The 25,911-nt window shown below is 43.6% G+C and overlaps 1 protein-coding gene across 1 annotated transcript in view; it reads left to right on the top strand.

The window, feature by feature from the left end:
* FRMD5 (FERM domain containing 5) overlaps window positions 1–25,911 on the top strand; it is a 550,452-nt gene that overhangs the window by 265,827 nt on the left and 258,714 nt on the right. Inside the window, exon 2 of the mRNA XM_086957901.1 lies at window positions 5,378–5,482. Within this exon, the coding sequence (XP_086814027.1) occupies window positions 5,378–5,482 (105 nt within the window). The remainder of the gene's footprint in view (window positions 1–5,377; window positions 5,483–25,911) is intronic.

Genomic DNA, 25,911 nt, shown 5'->3' with positions numbered 1-25,911 from the left:
GCTCCCTCTCCCGTTCACTCTGCTCGTAACCTGGGTTTTCAGTTTGACGACTCCCTCTCATGCAAAACTCAGGTCAATAAAGTGACCTCTGCCTGCTTCCTGAAGTTGCGCATGATCAAAAAAATACTCCCCTATCTCCCTCTGGATTCCCGCCGTACAGTTACCCAAGCCCTCATCACGTCCCACCTGGACTATGCTAACAGCCTCTATGCTGGTGCCCCCCAGTATCTGTTAGACCGGCTTCAGATTGTCCAGAATGCGTCGGCCAGATTGATTGGTAATATTCCCTACCGTCAATCAGTATCCGCGTATCGTAAGGAACTTCACTGGCTAACAGTGGCCAGCCGTATCCAGTTCAAGATCCTTACCCTTACCTACCGAGCCATCAACGACCTCGGACCCAACTACCTGAAAAAACGTGTCTCTATATCTCGCTCCATCAGATCCTTGAGATCCAATGACCTCCGCCTCCTGATCTCTCCCCGTTTCAGACTATCTAGAATGGGTGGCAGAGGGTTCAGTGTCATTGCGGCAAAACTGTGGAACGCTCTGCCAATCGATCTGAGATTCTGTCCCTCCGAATCCATCTTCCGAGCCAAACTCAAAACTTGGCTCTTCTCTGGACTCTGATTTCACCCTGCTGCTCTCCATGCTCTATGCTCCTTCTTCTCCCCGGAAGGCTCAGGTTCTAGCGCCGGGACACCCCTTCGGGGGTAGCTGTGCGCTCTATAAACCACATAAATAAATAAATAAATAAATAAATAAACGAGACTCCCTGTTGTCTACGTACATCTGGGGTCTGTGATGAGTGGGTTCGCTTCTGCACTAGCAATGTGGTGTTCGACATCCAAAGAAAGGGGACCTGTGAACCATCCATCATTGCTTCTTTTAAGGTAGGACTGTGCTTGGTGATGCGCAAGACTTCATTTCACATTGCATCCTAAAAGGCAATGCACTGACTTCATTTCATCTTACAAGACATTGCACTATCGATCATTTCTTCTTGCAAGGTAGTGGTATACTTGGTGACGTACAAGACATCATTTCACATTGCATCCTACATGGCATAGTATGTTTCAAGGTACATATGTGCATATGGCAAGAGAGTCTGTCGAGGTCCACTATGATTGTACATGAGAAGTGCACAGGCACCGTTGTGTGCACATACTTGTGCCTCACTTGGGCAAATAAGTAGCAGGGGTGCGTGTTATTGAAGAAATTAGGTGTATGCTGGTGACGCCTGAAGCTAGGAAAGCACAACACTATCTAAGGTGTCTTCATCCACTGGCGCATTGAGGCACATACAGCAGTTAGGGGCGAACTGAAAATAAGACTCACTGGGATTGGCCCTCTATTACATGATAAGTGTAGTTTTATGTACTTGGGCAAAGAGTTTCTGCTGATATCAAACTTTTTTCTTACTGAAACAAATGACTGTCATCCGAAAAATTTCTGCATTTCGTTAACTCCCATCTTCTGCCAGAGAGCAATGCTAACCGTCTGAAGTAGTTCCCCTGTCTAAGGAAAAGAGTAAATGGGTGACTATACATCAACTCTCCCCCCGTGCTGGTGTATAGACACCTCGCCACTCCAATATCTGAAATCATTCCTTGTGACTATTTTACATAAAGAAAGAGCAATCCTATGCGGATGGACTGCATTATGCCCACTAGCATTTCTGTGTATTTCTCTTGCACATTACACCCAGTATTTAATGGTAGGGCATATATATCAATGTTTAAGAGTCCAATACCCTATAGGGATGCATGACAGAAGTGGCCTTCATTTTAGGGACCACAGTGTCTTCTAAGAGCTTTGAAGCGCAGAATCGTGGCAAAGCCGTATTATTGTGGTTCCAACCTGCTAGATGCGGCAGGCTGGGCAGGTAATCCAGTAGACTTTATGAGAGGCACACAATCTGGTAAGAGTACGGTGAACTGGAAAAAAGGCTAAGTAGCTAACAAGGAGTCAGTTTGATGCTCCATCTTTGCAAGTGGAGCAGCCAAATGGCTGGCTAATGGGTTTGTGCCCCTCTCCTATTTTGGGCTGCAAACTGAGAGCCTCTCTCAACACTCTCTACCCCATCTTGTGTAATTATACTGACTGTGAAGACAGAAGCCATTTGCACTCACTTGCAGTGTGAGCAAATTTTGAATGCATTTTTATCTTTCTTAAGAAGTGTAGAGGAGGTTGCCTTCCTTTACGTCTCAGCGGAGAGGCAGTGAGTGAGCCCGTTGTGTCTCTCATGCAGGCACTGCACAGACATAAATCTCACCTCACTTTACAATATTTTATAGTTGTGTGTTCTCTGATGCACCATGAAACCCATCTTGCTTGTCGGTATCATGCAATGGTTTATGATTTGAAGCTTGTCTAGGTGTGCTGGGATCAGAATGAGTACCTTAGACATCTTAAAGACCTCTCGCTGTGAGACTGCCTGCTAGTGTCATTAGGATGAGTCGTCTTTTTTTCCTTAGAAAAGCAGCGACCAGAAGGAAATTGTCATAAGCTTTCCGTTGATCTGCTTTGCACTCTGTATGCCTGGGCATTATGCCAGTCAGTGACCCCAACAGTTGAGCTGAGCAAATTGGTGAGAAATAGTGGGTCAACTGAACATAACTTGCAGTCTCAGTGGTTACTAACACAGAACAGTGAAAGCGATGTGGGAAAGGTACTAATCCGAGCGCTCTGAGTAAAAACAAGCGGTCTGAATCCTCGTGTTCTAGGGCTTGTTAAATAATTCCAAGCAGGGATCTAGTCTGCTGACATTAAGCACTACCAAAAGCAGATCTCTAAACATCAGGCTTTTGGAGATCTAAAATGTGTGTGGTTCCCACTGGTAGGACCCTGCCAGGTGGCAGATGGACCTACACAAGACCACAGCACCCTACAATTGACTTTTGCTGAAATCACAACAGCCTTCCATGACGTACCCAGGTCTGCATTGGCACTGACGCTGTACATTAGTTCCTGAATGTGAAAATGAGCTTCATCTGTGTTATGACAGGAATCACAAGGTGAATAAATATGTTTATTCTGCAGTATAAATCTTAAGGCCTACACACAGGTGAAAGCAGGAACGTGCGGTACCAAGCATGGCTGAAATCGCAGTAAGGTTCCAATACAGTGGAGAAGTGTGGCCCACTGGTTAGAGGAGGCAGACCCAGAAGCAGAAGTCAGACCCAGGACCAGGGTTCAATTCCCGACGCGGCAGGGTCTTGAGCCCAAATGTCCACGGACTCGATAATTCTCGCTTCGGTGCCCACTCATATCATGGGTTCACACTCTGCAACTCTGGGCATTAGCTTGCTTAATCTCCACAACGGCCCCCCGCGGCGGGATGCCTGGCTTTCACCTTGGGGATGCCCAGTACGGGTTATCTCACAGGGAAAAGCCAGGACGGGTTCCCAAGGCAAGCGTCGAGATGCTCCAGGGTAAGTCGAGCGCTATATAAGACTGTACAATAATAATAATAATAATACATCATATAAATATCCTACTTGACATTAGAAACCATTGCATCACAATAAGGGTTAAACTAATAATGTAAAACTATGTTAAACCAAAAACGAATGACGTGCTAAATGATACCAGCATAGAATTTTTTATTTTTTTTACTATATGCATTATCTCCCTTTCTACAGATAACAAAAAGAATATTAATACAAAGTCATTAAAACGTTTAGGCATTCCAACATTTCAACAAGATATTTTCACTCCATCAGATTGAACACAGTCTGTGTAAAGTTTTACTTTATGATCATTAGGTTTCAAACTTAGCGATACTTTTTCACTTGAAACACTAGGCTGATTTTCTAAAGACAAACCAGAAATTTCAAATCCATTACAAACTCCAAAATTGTTGTCAGAATTATGAAAAGCATTAGTTTGTTGAGTTTTATAATCTAAATTTCCTTCACTCATCTGTACATTAGATTCAGTCAAATTTTCTCTACTACTTAGTTCAGAGTGGTCTCAAAATTCTTGTTCTTAATTACAAAACGGTGATTTTTTTTAATACTAATATTTCTTTCTGTCCAGGTTTGAATCTGACAACATCACTTTTGCTCCACTAACCTTTGTCTCCCGAAAAACAGATCCCTTTGAAACTTCCAAGACTCTAAATGGTTTAGAAAACATAGATTCATCTTTAAGTACTCTCATGGATTTTTTAACTATAATCTGGTACGTCACACAGCAACTGATGCTTCCATTCGAACATGGAGAATGAGCCGCGCAGGGCTTCAACTGTCACTCATTCGAGGAATTAACTTCTTCTTTTAAGTTAATAGCAGGTTTTCTTCACTCTGAATAATTCAATATTTCAATAGTACCTTTTAAAATTCTGTTTAAATTCGCTTTTAATACTGTTGTCCGTCACAAATTCTTTTCTTCAATGTTCAAATTCAAATTTACGCTACGGTGGGCCAAACTTCGGGGCATATTAACAAGGGACTTATTTCCGCTTTTTTGGCTTTAAAAGGCAAAAAAGCGGAGATAATCTTATTGCCCTATTTGCAAGCCAGTTGTAACATGCATTAGCGCATGTTAGCAGCCGTTTTGCAGATGCCGCGCTTAACATCTCTAATGAGATGCAAAGTGGGCGTCACTGGGCGTACCCCTGACGGACTACCTTGTAAATTATCGCGAAATGCACATTGCGATATATACAAGGTGGCTCTCAGGATTTTAGCAGATGTTAGTTTTTGGCAAAAACTGCGTTTTTCACCAAAAACTAACGTCTGCTAAAATCCTGACTTACCTATTCACAACATAGGGGGTGGATTATGCTGATACAACCACAGGGTCGTTTCAGCAAGGTCATCGCCGTTTTTCATGGAACATTGCTGGAAAACCAGTGATGTTCCATGGAAAACACCGCTATCACAGGAAAATTTATCGCCATTGCGCTATGCGTTGTTGATACTGCGCTAGCATGGCGATAATTTCCTGCGATAAAAAATCTATCGCTAAGCTAGGCCAGCAATCATTATCGCTGGCCGTTGATAACATGCCCCTTCCTTTTTCCAATCATCGCCAAATTTGTTATGACAGAAATCACGAGGTGAATAAAGATGTTTATTCTGAAGTATAAATCTTAAGGGCCACACACAGTTGGAAGCAGGGACATGCGGTACCAAGCACGGCAGAAATCAAAAGACGCAGAAACATTCTAATACATCAGATAAATATCCTACTTGGCATTCGAAATAATTGAATCACAATAAGGATTAAATCAATAATGTAAAATTATGCTAAACCAAAAACAAATGACATGCTAAATGAAACAAGCTTAAAAAAATTAAAAATTACTATATACAACAATCTGGTGATAAATGTCTCTTTATTTAACTCTTTTTAATGTTTCTGTTTTCAGAGAGATGCCAAAGGACAGTACCTGTTCGATCTGCTGTGCCACCACCTGAACCTTTTGGAGAAAGATTACTTTGGCATTCGGTATGTGGATCCAGAGAAGCAAAGGGTAGGTTTCTCTCTGACATATACGTGAGTGCAACAGGGGTTGTGCGGGGAAAATGTCTGTCTATGATTTAGGGACACACCTTATCCATGATGTTGACTGTCTAACAGTTTAGTTAAGATGCTGTTTGTGTGGCAGGACACAGGTGCTTGATTCACAGAGGCAGCCGCGGACCTTGCAGGTAAGAGCTTTGGGGCCGGGTGGGAGGGGGAATTTGACAGACGACCACGAGGGAAAGTTAACCCCTTCCACGCTGATGACGAGCTGGGCTCGTCATGGCGTAGCCTCCTCGCACGCTGATGACGAGCCCAGCTCGTCACGTAACATGCGTTTTAGAAAATCTCAGCGTGCGAGCGGAATTCCGCTAGCGCGCATGAGGTTAAAGAAATAATTTTCCCTCGTGGTCGTCTGTCGAAATCCCCCCTCCCCCTCCCCCCACCACCACACCGCTCTTACTCGCCTTACTCGTACGGGCCGCGGCTGCACAGAGGTATCTTCGCTCGCTTGTTTATGGCTGAAAAGTGAAAATACTTCTATTTACACCTAACAGCAGTTAACTAAAGGATTCCTGTCAAGCATTAATGGATTTACGACTGTGGATTTCTCTGCTACAAGTGCGGAGAAACTCACAGGAATAAATAACCTTTTAAGCTCCAGGTAGTGTATGTTTCAAGGAGTGGTTCAACTTTGGATCCGACCTTTTCTCTCCAAAAAATGGTTGGAAAATTAAAGGCTGGTTTAATTCCCCTGCCGCAACGGGAAGGGGAACGGATCACCTCTAGTTCAGTTGGGGGTGCAGACAAAGGACTACCGGGGAAAATGTGTTCTTACCGAGAAATAGACAATAAGAAAATGTGCATTTGCACCCTGTTTTTTTCCCCCCTGTGTTTAAATCTGCGTTATTTAGATTTCTGCTAAGGGGTAATAAGAACCCACAAGAGATGTCACATACGTATGCCTGGAAACCTGCACCTGGTGCATCTTTCTTGGTCAACTTATGAGAATGTATGTGAATTGTAAAAAAAATAAAACATAAAAGTACTTTTAGGTAGAGAACAAAATGTTAACTTTTTTTCATAAATCAAGCCTAAGGTGTAGGGCTGATCTTTTCCAGGTTTGATAAGATCCACTTATTTTGCCACCATAGTCAAAATGGGGATGAGTTTTAATCAGCATGACCAATTTTTAAACAAAACTTTTGACAGTATGTGGTACAATTAATGCCTTACACTATCTTGGCATCCATTTCAGCATGGTCCTTTTCATGTCTCGGCCTGCGTAGGCTGCGCTTGCGAGATCTTATGTCTCCTTAGTGTGGGGCTTGAACCCGCCCCCCTTCTCCATTGGCTGGCTCTAAAACGGAGACCAGCCATTGGAGAAGAGGGGCATCTGTCAGTTTAAGCCCCGTCATTTTGGGATTTGGGGGCGTGTTTTTTCATGTTCTTACTCTCCTCTTCCCATTGGCTGGAATTTTACATTCCAGCCAATTGGAAGAGGAGAGAAAGAAAAACACGCCCCGGAATCCCAAAATGACGCTATGTTTCTCCGAGGCATTTCTGCTTGGCCTCGGAGAAAGATTGTTGTGTTCATGGTGTCATCCCCGTCCACCATGGTACCCTGCACACGGCCCGGCTGGTGCTGCTGCTCGTCCCCTCCCCTGCTCTCGTCTCCCTCGGTTCTCCAGTCGTTCTGGCTGCCACCTTCTCCCGTTTCTCCTGAATTCGTGCTTTTCGTCCCCCGTCTGTTGTTGTGGTCGGGTCTCCTTCCTCCGTATTTCAGCCTGCCGAAGCCGCCTCCCCTCCAGTCCTCGCTTCGGTTGCTCTGCTTCCCCTGCAAGCTGCTTCCTTAGTGCGGCTGCCTCCGCCTCCCTCGGCCCGGCTGGTTCTGCTGCTCGTCCCCTCCCCTTGCTCTCGCCTCCCTCAGTACTCCTGTGTCCGGCTGCTGCTCTGGTCTCCTCCCCCTGTCCTCTCCGGCTGGCGCTGTTCGCTCTCCTGGTACTGCCGGCAGAAGCGCAGCACTGGCCCCGAGACGCGCTTTAAGGGCAAGGCGTGTGCCAGCTGGAATGTTGACTGTGCAAAAACTAGACGCCGCCGCACTGAAAGTTCAGCATAAAACAGGGTAATCACGCAACGTACAGAGTTAAAGTGTAACCGCCTGGCTGTTGGTTTAGCGATTAAATAAACCTGCTGAGCGTGCCCCTTAAAGAGCTGTTTTAACATCTGCTTGACTAGCGGGTTCCTTGCTCCGTGGATGGATATGGACGTGCTTCAGGCCCGCACTTTTTTCATGGGGCGGGGCGGAAGGTCAACGTGAACATGGAGAGCATCTGTTCAATGTGCAACTTAGTTTTAATCGCTTCAAAAAACCAAAACATTTTCCATTCTTGCGCCAGCCGGATGCAAAACTGGTGTTGTATATTTTTTAACCGATGTTTACGCTGGCCAGCAAGTGGTCGACAGCGGCCTTGACAGCATTTCTCGAACGCCTCCCTCCAGTGTCCTGAGGGGCTAGAGGGGCCTGCGAAGAGCTAGCTTTTGTTCAAAGGGAATATGGGAGAGAGGAGCTGCCGGACAAAAATGTTCTACACAACATACTTTTGGAAACTAGTTTAGTCTTTTAGGGATAATCGGAAGAATGTGAATTATACCTGCAGTGAAGCGGTCACTAGATAGATGGGGGGGCAGACCCAAAGCTGTAAATGCCAGTGACTGGTGGCCTCAGAATCTTGGCCCAGAATTCATGGGCCTTCCTGAAGAAGATAATCTCTGTCTTACTCACATTAAGTTGAAGGTGGTTGGTTTGCATCCATATGTTAATATGAGTCATGCAGTTTATAAATCCAAATGGCATAAACTCACCCCCACCTCGGCTCATTTTCACTTTACGGAGGAGGCTGTCAAACATTCAGCCCTTCCGTATAGAATCCCACTTTGCCTCAGATCTTTACAACCTAGCATTGTTGCTTGCCAGCCCCTTGTTCTTTCATCGATTTTTTGTATTTGAATTGATTGCACCAAAGCATAACATGCATCTTATGCTTCATTCCAGCTCCTTCAAACTCTTCATCCTATTCTTATTGCTACCTTTGCCTTGGCAACCTGCAGTGAGGGCCCCTGGAATTATTCGGCAGGAAAGGCGCAAAGTATTAGGCATGGATGACAAAATTAAGCCAGAAGGAAAGGCAAATTATGCAGCATTTTGTGACACATTCTATGCTAGTAAAGTATGGACTTTCAGCAGAGGATTCTGTCTTTCATGTGCAGGACCACCAATGTGGTGGTGTATTAACTCTGCACTTTCTATTTGCTGCAGTAAAATAGTTTGTTTAAAGCATGGAGGGTTGTACTCAGTGTAAAACGGGCATATATGTACACACTTTACATAATAAAAAAGTTTTTTTCTTTTGTTCTGCGCATCCCATTTGTGTTATTGTGTTTTAAAACGAGTAATTTGCTTTGGCTTTACCCTGTATCAACACTATTGACCTCCAGACACTACTGTTTCATTTAAGGAACAGCCTCGAAGCAGAGTAGTTTACATTCTAAATGCATTGTATAATGTAAAGCGCTATTGGATTCAAGACATTAGACTCCTGAATTTGCACAAATAACGAAGCAATATGTTTTCATCATAAAGATGGAGTCCTCCTTATTTCTATTCTGTTTGAGTTACACTTATTTATGGTATAATGTTTTCATGCTGCAGACAGAGGTATCCTCCAGTGTGTCAGCTAGTGATTTAACTATTTACACAAAAATGTCTCCCACATTGCTACTAGTTTAGTAGGTGAATACAGCAATCGCCTCATGAAAGGGAACAAAATATCTTCTCAAAGTGCCTGGTGTGGTCTCTGTCCTCCCCTGCCCCAGCACAGAGTGGGCATTTCAAAAGGATGAAACGGCATGTTTTTCCCTAAAAAATGCCGCATACTGTACCAGTGCAAATCAGGCGCTGCATTCCGGAATTCCGCTTGTTTCCTGAGAGAAATTCGATTATTGTGTGCTTTTCCATCAGAAAATACGTGCACATCAGCATTTTCCCGCAGCCGGTCACGGTTCTGCACAACTAACAATGCACATGCATTTTTGCCTACTTTGCAGTTCTCGGGCTAAAAGAGCGGAGAGCGGTGCTCCCTCCACACCATCTCCGGTGCCCACTGAGACCGCCATGTCCGTGGCAGAGCCCGTCTGCTCGGGGCCTACTCTGAATCCAGGCCGCTGCAGCTGCTGCTTTACAAGATCTGGACTACTCATTGGGAAGGTATGTCCTCCGCATCTGAAGCTGGACTGTCTGCTCCAGAGACCCCTGAAATGATAACTGCGATTGGACCTGCACACGAAAGGGGAAAGAACAAAACACATTGTAGTAAGTTGGTTTTGGAAAGGTTGAGGCAGGTTGATTCAAAGTAAAGAACCTAGAACCAACACATACTTAACAAACTTACACAGACAGGGTTCACATAAACAATCATTCTGTCCCTTGCTGCGTTAGCCCTAGGGACTTACACAAACTAGAGAGTTATCATCTCTCTGTCCACGCATTCCTGGGCGAAGGCTACTCAGTTCATCCAGAGTTGAGGTCAAGATTGTCCTATACCTCTTACTAATTGTGAACAGCAAGCGGCGAAGCACAGCACCTCACGCCTACAGGTGTCATAATAGTCTTCTCCCTCTGTCATCCACTTTAAAGTCGGGCAGTGATCCCTGGCTGAAAAGTGCAAATGAGCGCAGCGTTGGCTGTTGTCCAACGCCTGCGGGAAGGAACCCCCTAAAAGTGTGTCTTTCCCTGGGGCCCAGTTACTTGTCCACTAGGTTGGCAACCCTTGAAAACAGGCCACGTGCTATGGAAGCCTCTGGGAATCTGTCAGCAGGTGACTTGACAAGGTATGGTGTTAATTTGGCCAGCCCTTGGGTCCGGTTTTTCCTCTGCTGCCCTTTAAGGATCTCTCGTTCTAGGCAAGACGACCGGCCCCCGCCATCCATTCCTAGACTAGCTTGGAAGATACCCTGCAGGACTGCCCAGCAGAGATTACTCACAAGCCTATTTCATTCCTTCCAAAAACCATCTCAAAATAAAAGCCAAAAGGAATTAAACATACTGGAAAATGTCACTCATGCATGCCCATGCACTTGTAATCGAACATTCGAATAGTTGCACTACCCTCAACCACAAAGGAAGTCATCACTACTTCAGCTCTTACATCATTCTGTTTCCGGATGGAGATACATTGTTGGCTTCAAATGTGTGTCCTTCATGGTTCTCAGCTAGCAGGGCCGGAAGCTCACTGGGTGTGCGGCTGCTTTCTACCTCACTGCCACTTCTTTAGCCACATAATACCGTACCAGGATTGAGGAGCAGATGTTCATAATCAAGGACTACTGAACTACAGGACTTTGCTTGTGACTGGAGATTTTGGTAACGGAGTTGTCTGTGGCATCTGATGATTGACTGATGCTCCTATTCAAGAGGAGAATGCAGCATCTGCACATGAAATCGGTGCTTCCCATGCCAGTCCCCATTAGTCTGCTTGATGTTGGTTCAAAGGACAGCGCCTGTCACTGAGGATAAAGTGGCATCTGAAATGGCAGGCTGATCTGGAATGTTTATCGAACATCAAGGTTCAAGTCTAGGCCAATATTCCTAGGCTCGCCTTATGATAAGATATTTCTTTGTTATGCTCATATAGACCTTCGTCCATCAACTTACCTATGTGTCCTGAAGTTGGAGAGGACTACATGTAACTGGGGACAAGGTGGTCACAAGAAAATGGAAGTCTGGAAAGAACAGCGATGGACAACAACAGGAAGATTGGTAGAATGGTGCAAGAATTTCATCAAGGTATTTTGTGCGCTGTGACCGAGGGAGGGAAATAGAGAAGACAGTAATGCACTGTCGTTGGTTTAAAGACCAGAAGAAGTTTTGTGTCTTAATTAAGACACCGGGCCTGCAACAGCACAAGAGCAAACCAGACCGCTTACAGTTTTAATTCACACTCCAAACTTTGGATACCGCATAGTGTGAGCCAGATATAAAATAACTTTTGTCGTGGTAAATCAGGTAATAGTGATTCGCACACTATTATTAAACTGTATGCAAAAAGCAGGAGTGTAGTGCCAGCCATATTTGTCTGGGAAAGTTGCAAGCCTACATTGAAACTCACACCAGAAGTCACAGATTAACCACCATATTGAGCATATGAAAAAACATCTATGTACACGTTGTGTTAAAACTTGGGAAACTACACGCATATTTGTGTAACCAAAAACAGTGGAACACCCAACAGACATTGAAATAGCAATACCCATATAATAACATTAGCAGGCCAATTACGTATTTACCATGTCCAAGTGAACCATTTCTGGAATAGACACAATAGAAGTAGTGATTCATGGCATATATTAAAGCAATTGGAAGGGTATTTATACTGATGATCATAAAATAGCTCTACTGGAGCACTGTTTAGGGGACATAAAGGAAGAGAACACTAATACATGTGCCCTTCTTGTAAATGAAGAAGAAGATAACTTAGATGTATTCAGGTAGTTGCAAGATGCATATTATTGGGTAGAGGTCGATTGTCAAAATAAACAATTGACTAATATGTAAATGCATTAAGAATCATAGCTGTGAAATGGAATTGTCAATCTTTTAATGACCAGATGATACAACATCATGTAGTACAGCGGTTCTTAACCGTTTCACTACCTTGGACCCCCAATGAATTATTACTGGAATCCAGGGACCCCCACTCAATCATTTATATAATTCAAACCTCAAACCATTACTCAGAAGCACAGAATAAGTGTACATCAAACAAATACACAAATGAGGAAATATTTTATGTAATTCACAAACAAATCTAGAAAAAGGACATTTTATTTTAAGAGTTGAGCTTTTCAAAATTATTTTTTTAATTCTAAAATTCAAATTGATTTGCTGCTCTCTAGCTTATCACTTCGTCTTTCTTGCTCTTTTGTTGTTGGTTATTTCATTGTGGCTACCAATTTTCCATACTATATTCTGTTTGCTGTACATGTGCTGCTCTCACAAATCAAGTTAAGGATACCAGCAGAATTTTGTCTCCAATTTCAGACTCCTTGCCATTTTTAGAACATTTTGTAATGTAACATGTTTAGTGTTACATTTTGCTTTTTTTATATATGTTCTTTCTTAATCTGCTAATATTATTTAATTTTGTTGACAGTCACGGACCCGCCACAGTTAAAAAAACGCGGAATTAATATATAGATCGAAGAATTCAAGTTATAGGGAAATACTGCTTGCATTTCATGATTTGATTCTAGACAAATCCATTGCCTTAGTGCAACCATTCAAAGATATGGTGAGTGGCATTAGGAAACTTTTTCAGCAAGAAAGCTTCAGGTATACAAATAGTACAACAAATAAGTTAAGACAAGAGACAAAAATGGTAGATAACTCGACAATGTGCAAAATCGGCGACAACTCAATAATTCTTAAAGACAGAGTAGACAATGTAGGTTCTAAATGCTGTATTCTGGGGCATTATGCCAATGATGGATGTTGTCCAGCCACTGGACAAACATATAGAGTACAAGAATGTGTAAAAGAAAGGAAATTGACAAGAAACTAGATTCAGCAAAGAAATGAATATTCAAATAAGAGAAATCTAGCTAGAGAAGGGGAATTAGGATTACACATTTGTGGTAGAAATTACAAAAATGGATGCGCCATTTTATACAATGGAAATTGAACCGTAGGAAATCTCAGTTCTGGCGGATTCTGGTGTTAAAGAGCTTTCTTGATGTTAGACTTTATCCACCAAATATAAAATTAGTAGATTAAAGCAGTGAAACCATCAATATGGTGGGATATTTTGTCTCAACCACTGAATATAAAGGTAAAGCAATAGAAGCAAATGTATATGTGGCTAAAGAGGGTTCATGTTTGCTTGGAAGGCCACAGCAAATGTATTTTATTATGGTCCAAGATAGTAACCATACTGATAAAGTTCTCGATTATAACAATCTCATGTTAGCGGTTCATGGTGATATGATTGCTACCAAATGACAAAACATATTTCTAAATGTATTTTCAAACAAATTGTGATTATTCAAAACATTCACTCATACAATGATATTGAAAAGGGAGAAATTGCCAATGTACATCAAGTCAGAAATGTACCAATATCAGTTAAGATAACATTGAAAGAAGAATTCGATTATCTAGAGAAGACGCCATAGAATAGATTGAGTCCTCTTGTTGTGTGTCGGTTTAGATACTGTATCTAAATTTCACGATTCATGCCCTTATATAGGTACAATTCACATTGCCCCTATTTAGGCATATAAATCCAACCCTTATTTAGGCATTGCTCATGCTAACCAAATAAAGGCATGGTCAACTACATCTGATCCTCTTCGTCACAATGAGTTCTTGGAAAACCCGACTCTTAAGCCTTTAAGACTTCCCCTTGCCTGGATATTGAGTTCTCCAAGAACTCATTTATTATGCACGAACATCTATTCCTTAGGGGTTCATTCATGACGTTCCTATGCCCGACTTGTACGTCAATACTGGCATTCATAAAAACCTTCAAGGTGTTAATATGCCTACACTTGCTATGGCAAGGCACTGTGCGGTTCGGCTACCTACTTACACGACGCAGCTCGCCACAGCAAGTCCCGAAGGAAGTCAAGTCCCCAACTGACGCACTGACCAGACGCTATCATCCTCCTCGCAGAGAATCCAGCTCCAGTGTTTCTGACTCCCCTTGCGGGGTGTTAGAGGTCGAGTCCTGGGAAAGAGATACCAACCTCTCTCATTCTGAGGTATGGAGCTGATTAGAACCTAGAGAAACTTTTGGCAACTCTTTGCATAACTAAACCAGACTAAGACAGCACCTACTTCTTCCCTTGTTGCACTTAGGTTAGGTACACTGGGGTAGGATTATTTTATAAGCACCAGATGAGTATTTTAGCTTGTGTTATTTATGCATGTATTTTAATGAATATATGTCATAGCTACAAGACATTCTATTACAGTATTATTTTATCTTACTGCTAACGCTGTATATTTTATACTTCGCATTCTGTCTTGCGATTCTGTCATGCAGTTCATATCTCTTGCATGAGAAATAAGACTGTTCAATAAACCGTTTTTATTAAAACGCCTGTCTCTCTATTTCTGTGCAACTCTGTTGAAACGAAGCGTGCACGATTGACTGAGTGAAACGGTTATCTATTGTTTCCACAACTCTGAAAATATTGTTCCGACTCTAAGGGAAACAAAGTTGTCATGTTTATGCGGTTGTCAGAAACTAATCCCTTCTTGTTCATTTGAGAAAGTTTCTAGTGACTTCTGACTTAGCTGGCACACACAAGTAATTAGGTTTAATGTACTCGATCTCAGTACTATGTCAAAACTATAGTGTATATTATTCCAATGTGCAGAGCCCATCAGGGATATAGGAACTCCACTGCACTCTGAATGGTTATCCCCAGTGGTAGTAGTACACAAAGCCAATGGAAAGATGCAGATGTCTATATTTGCACATGATTGAACAATTACTAAATAAAAAGTGTAAATTTGAAGTTAAACTTGTAGATTATTTATCAGATTCAATTGGTAATAATTGTATAGTTCCAAAACAAAGTTTAGTGAAAGCAATATTAGATGTTCCAGAACCAGCGGAAAAAGACCAATTAAAGTCCAATCCAGAGCTAGTCGAATATTATGGCAAATACATTCCAGTGTTCTCATAATAAATGAATAAAAAACAACAAACATTTGTGTGGGCACAGGAGTGTACTGTAGAATTTTGAAAAGTAAAAAAGGTCATAGCAGATGTTCCTGCCTTAAACCCTTTGCCGTGGCGCAAATTTTGCCTTCGCGCGGGGGAGCTAGGGGTGAGCGCGGTTCTACGGTGCTCATGACGGAACCACGCTGTCATGAGCCATGGGCGGCGTGTGCTCATGATGGCGTGGTCTCGTCACGGCCCTGCCCGCTCAATAATTCGCCCACACAGGCTGGGAATTAATGCCACCTGGGCGGAGCACCAGCCGCATGACGGAACCATGCCGTCATGAGCACACGCCGCCCAGGGCTCATGATGGCGTGGTTCCGTCATGAGCACGGAACGGGTTAAGCTCATTTGATACCAATAGCATATTGATATATAACTAATGTTAGCAGCAATGGATTAGGAGCAGTTTTCCTAAAATAACGAAAATGAAAATTGGTAACAATAGCATATGCACCAAGACATTTCAGATCTTCAGATATCCATGATTCCCAAAGGGTACAAGGACCCTGCGTACCCGGGGTCTTTGCCCCTTATTGATGATTAATGTCAACTGTAAGCTTCTCTTGAAGAACCTGGCCACTAGACAGAGGGGGGCGACCCCACAGTCGGTGCACAAAGACCAGTCCGACTTCATACCAGGCAGGGGTATGCATCGGAACTTGAGGAGCTTAGCCCTTGTTATGCATTCCGTCAGCAGGGACGACATGGAAGGAGCGCTCATGGCCATTGATATTGGAAAGGCCATTGACTCTCTGAGCTGAAAGTACCTCTGGGAGGTGCTGCGTGACATGCGCTTCGGAACGTTTTTTTCTGCGCTGGGTGTGGCTCCTGTACTCCACACCACTGCCTAGAGCGCACACAAGGAGTGTTGTTTCGGAGCTGTTGGAAATAGCGAGAGGCACCAGACAGGAGTGTCCTCTGTCTCCACTGCTTTTTTTGCTTTGGCTGTGGAACCATTGGCAATCTACCTCCGAACGCACCTGGCTGCCTGGGACACCCAGAATGACCACCAAACTCAAGTTGCGTCAATTTACCCGGATGACCCCGTGGAATACCTGCGTCAGCCAAGAACGGCGTGCCCCTCCTCCTCCAGATGATTGCCACCTTAGGAGCGGTATCCGGTCATAATGTGAACGCTCAGAAGACCATTGTGTTCCCACTTGCGGCCCTGGTAAATATTGCCAGAGAGACCCTCCCGGATTTGGATGCTCCCTGTGTAGTGAATGCATTCGGCCACCTGGGGGTCCAGGTGGCTCACACCCCAGAGCGGCAGTAAGTTCTTAACATAGGGAGGGTTATGCTATGACTCGTGACTTCAATAGCCTTTTGGAACACCCTGCCACTCTCTATAATGGAGTGGATGGCTCTCAAGTAAAATGGTGCTCCTTCCCCGGTCCTATACAGGTTGCAGGACACCTTCTGCGACACCCCCCACGCTACATTTGCTACTCTTAACCGCCTTTTGATTTCCCTGGTGTGGATGGGAAAGTGGAGCCAGGTGAAACTCACTGTCCTGCATCCGGCCCTAGATTGGGGCGGACTGGGGGTGCTAGTTCTTCACCTCTACAACTTAGTGGGTCAACTTCAATTTGTGGCCCTCTGGTGTGAGGAGGGAATGAATTGGGAGAAACGTCTATTGGGCAGACTGGTCGATGGCCGGACCTCCCGCTGAGGCTCTTGGGCAATGTGTTGGACTCCGTGGCTTGTTTGTGCATTGTGTGCAACAGGTGGTGCCTGCCTGGAATGCGACGACATGGGGTATCCTGCACCGGCCCTATGCTAAACAGCTGCCTCTTTGGTGGCTGGACCCATTCCAGCAGATGCACACAGTAATGGCCATTACCCACTGGACAGAGGGCGGATGTCTGGTGCTGGGGACATATATCAAGGCGTCACCTTTATTTCTCTTGCGGAAGCTGGGGAGTACTTCAACCTCATCCTGGGGCAGTCCTGACAGTACACCAAGATATCTGGCATGATCCGGGACCTGTAGCCTGAGTTTCCCGCGGAGATAAAGGAGTCCCAGATATTGAGTCTCATCCTAGACATGGGATCCAGCAGGGGTCTGATCTCACAGGTGTACACGGCCCTCAAATCGTATGGACATATGGATCTCACACGCTTGCACCGTTTATGGGACACAGACCTTGAGAGCCCACTGACTGACCGAGAATGGGATGAGCATGTGCACAGGTGAGTGAAGTAGCGTGTAATGCTCGGTTTAAACGTACACAATTCCACTACATACACTGCACATATCTAACAGCCCAGAGACTACTGCACGTAGTGAGGGATACCCGTGATATGCTGATAGTCCAGCGAAGTTCCTAAACATGACCTGGGACTGCCTGTCGCTGGGAGTATACTGGCGTGCAACCCTTGAGAAGCTCCGGAGGGTGATTGGCTTGCTGCTGAAATCCTGTCCAAGACACTGCTTGCTCTCATCCTAACCCCTTGAACTGAGGCAAAGATTTCCGCTTGCTCTCTGACCCTAGGACTAGTGCTGGCCCCGCTGCAAATAGCCGTCCATTGGACGGCGGCCACACCACCTGGTGGGCAAATGGCGGGAGGACTTAACAAGAGTGGGCCTTGACAGAAGAGCTATGTGGGTGCATGGTAAGAACTGATGAGAATACGGAAGGAGACTTTGATAAATGGGAGGAGACGGTTAATCAGTTGACAGCAACGGAGCCAGACGATGCCCCTCCGGCAACTGGTCATGTTTTATCCACTACGGCTGATACTGGAGAATTGCCAGAAACCCATGATGAGGAGAGGAGGGGACTGAGAGAGTAAATTCTGGGGATGGTTGTATGCTAGAGGGGCCATGGACGGGGAGCCACTCTTGTTGCAGCCTAGTTCCTTGCCTGAACCGTAGGTGGTGCCCCCTTAGACTGTGATGGTCCAGGAATGTGTGCGTCGCCCCCCTGGCCCCACTCAACCCTGGTTGACGTGGTTATGGCGCTGTGCCAGCACCCTACTCCGCTGATCGGGTTCTCTTGTTATTGTAGCTGCTGCTGTTCTTATTGCTTATTGATGTTTATTGTTTTGCTACAATCCTCAATGTGTTTTACCAACAGACCGGCCAACAGTGCCCTTCCCACCTTGTGGGTGGTTGGAGACACTGCATTGGTTTGTGTAAGTGCCATCATATGGTCCTGGACCGTGGTATAATCATGCCTGTCATGATATATGTTGTAAATAAAGCATTTATGTCTGCAGATATAAATTATTCAGTGTTAGAAAATGAAAATCTAGCTTGCAGGTGGAGCATTAACTATTTTAGAAAATGTTTAGAGATCACAATTTACTGTAATTTCTGATGATAAATCCTACTTCACCATGGGAGGATGTGGAAGATCCACTCCAAGGGTAGCTAGGTGACGATACAAGTTGCAAGAGTTACCTTTTTGTGTTGAATACATTCCAGGGGCTGGGGATGTTATAGCTGATTTGTCAATCAAGACTTCCAGTGAAAGAGGAGAAGCTATGGGAAAATGAGCAGCATTAATTTGGTAAAGTGGTATCTATGTGTAAAGTTTCAATGGGCCATGTTACCAAGCAGGAATGGAAGGAAGCAACAGGAAATATGTATCTGTGTTGAAGGTTATGTAGTATATTAGTACTAACTAGCCAATAAAGAATTTATTATCAGAGATCTTGTTTCATATTTCATTGCTGTTGTTAATACATATTTGATGGATGGATTACTTTTAAGAGGTAATCAACTTGTGATACCCCTTAGTTTAAGAAAGACTACAGATTTGACATTTCACATAAAGGTCATGCAGGAATGTCTAGTATGAAGAGGAAGGTGACACTCCTGGTGGCTGATATTTCTATGGAAGAAAATGTAAAATCCTGTATAGATTGGGCTGTAAGTAACGAGTCACAAAAACTAATGCACAACCTTGCAAATTATTGCCTAGACACGGGAAAGTTTAGCAAAGGGTGTTGTTCTATATAGCAGGTCCCATTTGCTATTGTACTTTCTTGTGTTGATAGATCAATGTTCATAAGGGTCAGATATAAAACTGGTGTATGATGTGTCCACTGAGTGTGGTATAACATATTGACTGGATGTATTTCAAAGACAAAGTTCTCCCAAAAGTACAGTCCTGGACAATGGAGGTTAGCTTATGTCTAGAAAAATGACAGCATTTTTGGTTATTCAAAGTAAAGAGGGAGAAAGAAGGAAAAACAGGTTTGGCTCACCCTCCAAAATGTACGTAGGCATTAAACCCCTGGAACCAGAGATCAGGAACCTAGCTGTTAAGTAACCAGTATTCGCAACGCTCACTGGGGTTGGAATAGTTATGTTTTTTAGAAAGAAAAAGTTTTTTCTTGAGTACCCTCACTCACCAGGGTTTTCCCACGGTGACATGCTTCATCATTGGGGCCATCCCAGTCCTCTACGGTCTGAGGCGTGCTACGACTTGCGAACTACGTAGAAGCACGTAAGTGATGGACTATGTGTAGTGCACTCAGTGTCGTGAAGTGGAGTGGAATTATTTTAAGTGGGTTAAAAGAACCTACCTAGTGGGCTACAATAATTTATTCTTGCTCCTAGGAGGCAAAATTAAAAACGGGGTAGAATACTGGGGTCCTAGTTACAATGAGTTAAATAAGTTACAGCACAAAAGCAACAACTGGACGCACACTCTCCAATATGCGGTTCGAATGTTGCAACGCAGTTCGCAAGTCGTAGCACGCCTCAGTCCGTAGAGGACTGGGATGACCCCAATGATAAAGCATGTCACCGTGGGGAAACCATGGTGAGTGAGGGTACTCAAGAAAGAAAACTTTTCTTTCTAAAAAACATAACTATTCCAACCCCAGTGAGCGTTGCGAATACTGGTTACTTAACAGCTAGGTTCCTGATCCCTGGTTCCAGGGGTTTAAAATTTTTGGTTAGCCATGCAATTGAATATAGTTGTACATCAGTTTACTATCCCCAAAGCAATGGCATAGTGGAGAGATGGATAAGGATATTGAAAGAAGGTATACAATTGGCCACAGTCAACGGAACAAATTGCTATGATGCTTTGGGGTAAATGGTGTGGAATTTTCACAGTGATAACTTTATAAAATCTTAAGGGGATACATGTCAGCCATGTAGTTCCTGTGACCAGTTCACATGTTTTGCTTAATCTTGATTTACCTAAGGGTGTTTGCCTTTTCCAAGATGTTATTTTTCACTCGGCATATTACTCTTGTATAGTGTATTGTGTGAAATGAGTCGCCTCTCTGTGCCTGTGAGAGTTCAGGTTGTTGATGGGTCTTTATGACAGGCCAGATTGAGACCTCTGGTGTTTAGGCTGAAGGCAGTATGAGTTTTCACAGTGTCTTTCAGTGGGTCAAAAAGGTGTTCAGAAGACATGCTTATCCAAACCTGGCCACTTTGCAGATCTCACAGAACAATGGTCACACGTATCATTTGTAATTGTGATTCTGTGTGAGAGTGTGAGCTGGCAAATATTGACAGAGGAAAAGTAAAAGAAAATGCAATGAGTACAGCTGACTGTGCTGTGTGTAGGGGGGTGTGATGAAGGAGCTGTAAGGAACTACGTGCAGAAGAGAGTGAAAAGAGGGTGCTGAAGACAAAGGAGATAAGTTGTGGGATATGCAGATGAAGGATTTCAGATAGATGAGGAGCGAAAAAGGGCCTAAATGTCTAAGTGAAACTGCTAAGGAATTTGGAGTGAGCAGGAGTGATTGTTACACTCTGAAGACTACTACTCCTTCTTCAAGCCTTAGTAATGTTTAATTCACAATTTCATATTTTCAGAATTAAATTGAATAGAAATTCAAATTATTTCACAACAAAATAGGTGTTATTTGGCAAAGCCAATACGTTTGACTTGTTTTAGGTGCATGTAGATTACAGTGTGATATGTCTGGATGTAATACAGAAAGCTCACAGAGAGCAGGGACACTAAAATCTCGCTATTCTCAGCTGCAGTTTTTTCATATTTGTAGATTTGTTGCATTTGCCATATAATTAATCTTCTGTTGCATAATCTGCAGAGTTTAACTAAACCAATTCTAGCTCGAACAGATCAAAAGTTACCAAAAAGGTTGTGACATAAGATGGGGCGCAGTGAAAGCCCTTATGTAAGCTTTACTAGTCATCTTTCAGTTGCTTATTTCTGTAGTTGGTTGTCAAACTGGTACTAAAGAGGTGACAATATTACCATGTGTAAAAATAACAAAATATTGAAGTAATACAATAATAAAATGTGCTGCATTATACATGATTTGTCTTTTAAGCCGCATAATTTAGTCAACCCTGCTGCATAATTTGGTGCTTTAATGTGGCATACATCTAGTGGCCCAAAACACTGGTTGGGTGGTACACTATAGAAAGCACAGTAGTTTAATTTTTATACATTTTAAGCCACTCCCTGAGCTATATAGGGGACATCTCTTGGAAAGGATTCTTAGTTATGCTTCTTAGGCCACACCATTTTTAGAAACCTGCCTACCCCATACACTTATTCCCTAGCACTTAAAGCCCTGCCCAACACCTAATTTAATCGTGTAACTAGCTCATACATCAGAGGCTAAATGCTGCTGAGTTAATAAATAAAAGGAGACCTGACAGCTTGTGGTCAGCTTCAAGACCTAATAATGCATATGAGCTATGTGTCTCTTTGGCTCCGTGGCATTCTATTAGGCCCGAGTTATCTCGCCTAAGTGCCCCGAATATAACGTCAGTACTTCACTTTGAGCCACAGTGTAACAGGGAACATCACAATCTTCACTGTGTTGATATGATGATAATCATCGTAGGCTCCTCTGTAAATTCAGGGAGTTAGAGATAAGTAATGCATTATTGCATTGATCATAGTCGCTCTGATCCCCTGCATTAACATTTCTCAGCCAATTGAGGGTGATTGTCACAGATGGGGGACCGCATCGAGACCAATCATATCTCAAGCCAGACAGATATTTACGCACTCATAAACATATAGCTGATTCTGCAAAAGGACCCAATGCAAAATTCTGGTGTTAGGGAATATACAATTCTCTGGCTGTTTTTATTGCACTTCATAAACACGACGCATTTTCAGTTTTCATATGAAGTTACAATATTTGCACTGCAGCATTGTGATTATCACATGGCCATGACTGATTCATTACATTTCCTAGCAGACACTCCATAGCTAATACATAAAATGTCATAGCAAATGCTCCAAAGGTGTCATGATTGACCACCCCTCAAGCACTTGTGACATTGATTGAAGACCGAAGGAGCTCAGGCCAGCTTAACAGCTGGCCCCCCAAATAACCATGCCAAAGCCATCCAATAAAGGGATTCCCCCTGGCACCCACTGGGTCATGTAATGGAGTACCCTGTTTGGCTATGGACTATCGATGTATTGGGCGTTCCCAGCCTTCCAATAGAGACCACAGGACCCCTGCCCCGGCTGGAGCTAAAGGCTCCCCATCCCTGTGAACCAACAACTGTTCCGCATTCAAGGGGCCTGACCAACTTATTCGGACCCTCAAGAAACTGGTCCCATCTCGAGGCGGGCCCTCAGGATGAAGTGGGACCATGCGATGGCCGAGTCCGTTCAAATAAGGCACGTTTTCTAACATTGCCAAATCGTTCCCATCTATGTGGAGGATGATGACTGCTGGTGGCTGTAGACCATCCAAGCAAAGACCTCCCTTCACAGTTCAGTAGAACTGAAGGTCAGCTTCTGTTGCCTTTCTTGCAAACTGGTTCTTGCCAAAATTTGACTTTGAATGTCACCTGAAAACATGACCAAGGATCCATGCAGTGGCAGTAACCATGTGACCCAATGAAAAAACTGACAGGAGATATGATAAATGTCATTATTTTAACAGAAACAGTGTGAGTCATGTTAGGGAACACGTAACGCTTCTGACTCCTGCTTTCCTGCCTCAGGGTGAAGCTGTACTCCTATGGGAATGATACTGCCCCCATCCTAAAGGATTGTGAACTGGTATTTAATTGGTGGCACACCAATGATAGGGCCCAAATGGGTGTCTGCCATATGCACATACATCTGCAGGAATCTGTGTATCACGAACACTTCTGGCCACCCAATCATATATACTAGCATCTTTCACTGTACTCGTGCTGTTCCCACAAATTAATGTAAGGCTATTGAAAAGACGACAACTCAAGTAAGGAGAGCGGGTTTATTGAGTCTCATAACCTCCGAGTCCCGGCAGCAACTGCCTGACTCAGAACTCTAGTTACACACACTCCAAGATAGAACAGAGCTATCCCCAGCACGAGCGCATGGTTAATTAAGCGCGAGCCAGGGACAGATCCCAACACACCCCCTTCTTTCATAAGAATTAATAAAAGGGAAAAGAAAAAAACAGCATGCAATGAACATCCTATAAGGAGAAACAAGTTAAAACATGCAAATAACAAGAATGAAATCAGTAATACAAGAATGTACCACATTTTGTAATCTTTAAATTTGGTAGGAACAGATCTCGCCCTGGAAGAGGTTTCCCTTGGGGGAATATAATCAGACCGTGTGACTTTTCTCCCATGGACATTAGAAGGGCTGGCAATAAGAGGAGAATGAATCCTGAACCTCCTGTTGACACATTCAATCATGGGATCAGGCGCAACAGAAATAACACTCTTGTTCCAAATTCTATCATCATCCAACACAACAACATGGTCTCTTATACCTGTCACTCTCTTGGGAGAAGAAAATCGAGATTCCCCTTTGCGGAGAAAACCAGGTTTTTTTATCCTCACCCAATCCCCTTCCTTAACTTTGATTGGAGAGGAAGCAGGAGGTCTAGTGTTATATTTAGCTTGGACAGCAGCTCTGACATCTGCTACAACAGATAAACTTTCAGCACTCACAACTCTCCTGGACATCCATTCTTTGTTTAGTTTGGACCCAGCAACTCTTCCCTGCAACAGGGTAAATGGAGCAACACCTGTAGAAACATGAGGAGTGGTCCTCACTGCCCACAACATATCACTAACAGCACGGCGCCAATGCAACCCATTGACTAGTGCAAGTTGTAAGTGTTCCTTAACAACATGGTTGAAGCGCTCAACCAAACCGTTGCTGCGGGGATGATAAAGCAACGTAGAAATATGTTTAACCCCAGCCTCCTTGAGGAACTTGGTCATTTCAGATGAAACCAACTGCGTCCCGTTATCGGACACAATTTCTTCAGAAAACCCTCCCTAAGGAAAACATCCTGCAAAAACGTATGACAGCAGACGAATTAATGGTGTCAACAAATCTGACTTCTGGTCACTTGGACATATAATCAATTAAAACAAGGGCATACTTGGGAGAGGTACTAATAAGACCAAACGTACCAGCAATGTCTAATGCTAATTTGGACCAGGGAGTGTTCTTCACAACAACCGGTTGTACAGGATAGGGACAAGTCACTTGAGACTTGTTGTCGCTGACAACACATGCACAACAGTCACGGACAAAATGCTCAACATCCCTGTCAAGAGCTGGCCACCAAAAATCTTGCCTCACTCTGTGTTTCTTGGCTCGAATTCCTGGATGCCCTTCATGAGCTAAACTCAAAATCTTTTTGCGAATTGAAAAAGGAACCACCAATGACCCCCCTCTTCTCAATATTCCATCCACTACAGATAACTCATCCTTAACTCTCTTGTAGGGTATTAGCTCCGGGGAACAATCCTTGTCATAAGGCCACACACTCATAAGGTCGATGACTTTCACCATATCAGCATCCAATATAATGCTTTCTAACCACTCATGTTCAGAAAGATCACAACCCACAGTGTTGTCCAAGGAACCCACGGCACAAATCACCTCTAAGTCATCGCATTCAGAATCGTCATCAATGCTCGGAAGAGAATGTCTGGACAAGCATTCGGCTACTAAGTTTTTCGCTCCAGCCCGTACTGGAGCTTATAGTGAAATTCCTGTAACCTGAATTGCCATTTAGAGATGCGTGGAGTAGCTTTGTCACCACCTTTGGTAGTGAACAAATCGACCAAAGGCTTGTGGTCGGTTCTTAAGATAAATTTGTTTCCCCAGAGAAAATTTGTAAAATGGCAGACTCCCCACCACATTCCCAGAGCTTCCTTTTCTATAGTGGAATAGGTCCCTTCTGCACCCCTCATGGTTCTGGAGGTAAACGCTATGGTTTCCTCCCGACCATCACCCCTTCTTTGCATGAGAAGCTCCCAAGCCTACATTGCTGGCATCTGTGGATAAAATACATAGGTCATTGATATTGAACAATTTCAAAGGGTGAGCACAAACAATTTCTTGTTTGATGGTTTCAAAATTACTATTACAGTCATTATCCCAAATAAATTTGACATTTTTCTTTAGTAAATTGCGCATGGCAGCAGTTTTGGTGGAAAAGTTCTTTACAAATTTGGAGTATTATTCCACCAACCCTGGGTATGAGCAAAGCTGATCTTTATTCAAGGGGATGGGTGTGTTCTGAATGGCGTCAATGATCTTAATTTTTGGCTCAATCCCTTTGTGAGATATATGGTGGCCAAGATAGTCAACCCCATTTTGGAGAAATTTGCACTTGTCCTCCCTTAAAGTTAGCCCACTGGATCTTATGATACTCAAAATCAGTTTAACTCATTCATCATGCTCCGATTCAGTCTTTCCATGAATAAGGATGTCGC

This window comes from Lissotriton vulgaris, chromosome 2_1 (genome assembly GCF_964263255.1).
Source record: "Lissotriton vulgaris chromosome 2_1, aLisVul1.2, whole genome shotgun sequence".
NCBI classification, from domain to species: domain Eukaryota; kingdom Metazoa; phylum Chordata; class Amphibia; order Caudata; family Salamandridae; genus Lissotriton; species Lissotriton vulgaris.
This window is presented reverse-complemented; position numbering and strand designations above follow the sequence as displayed.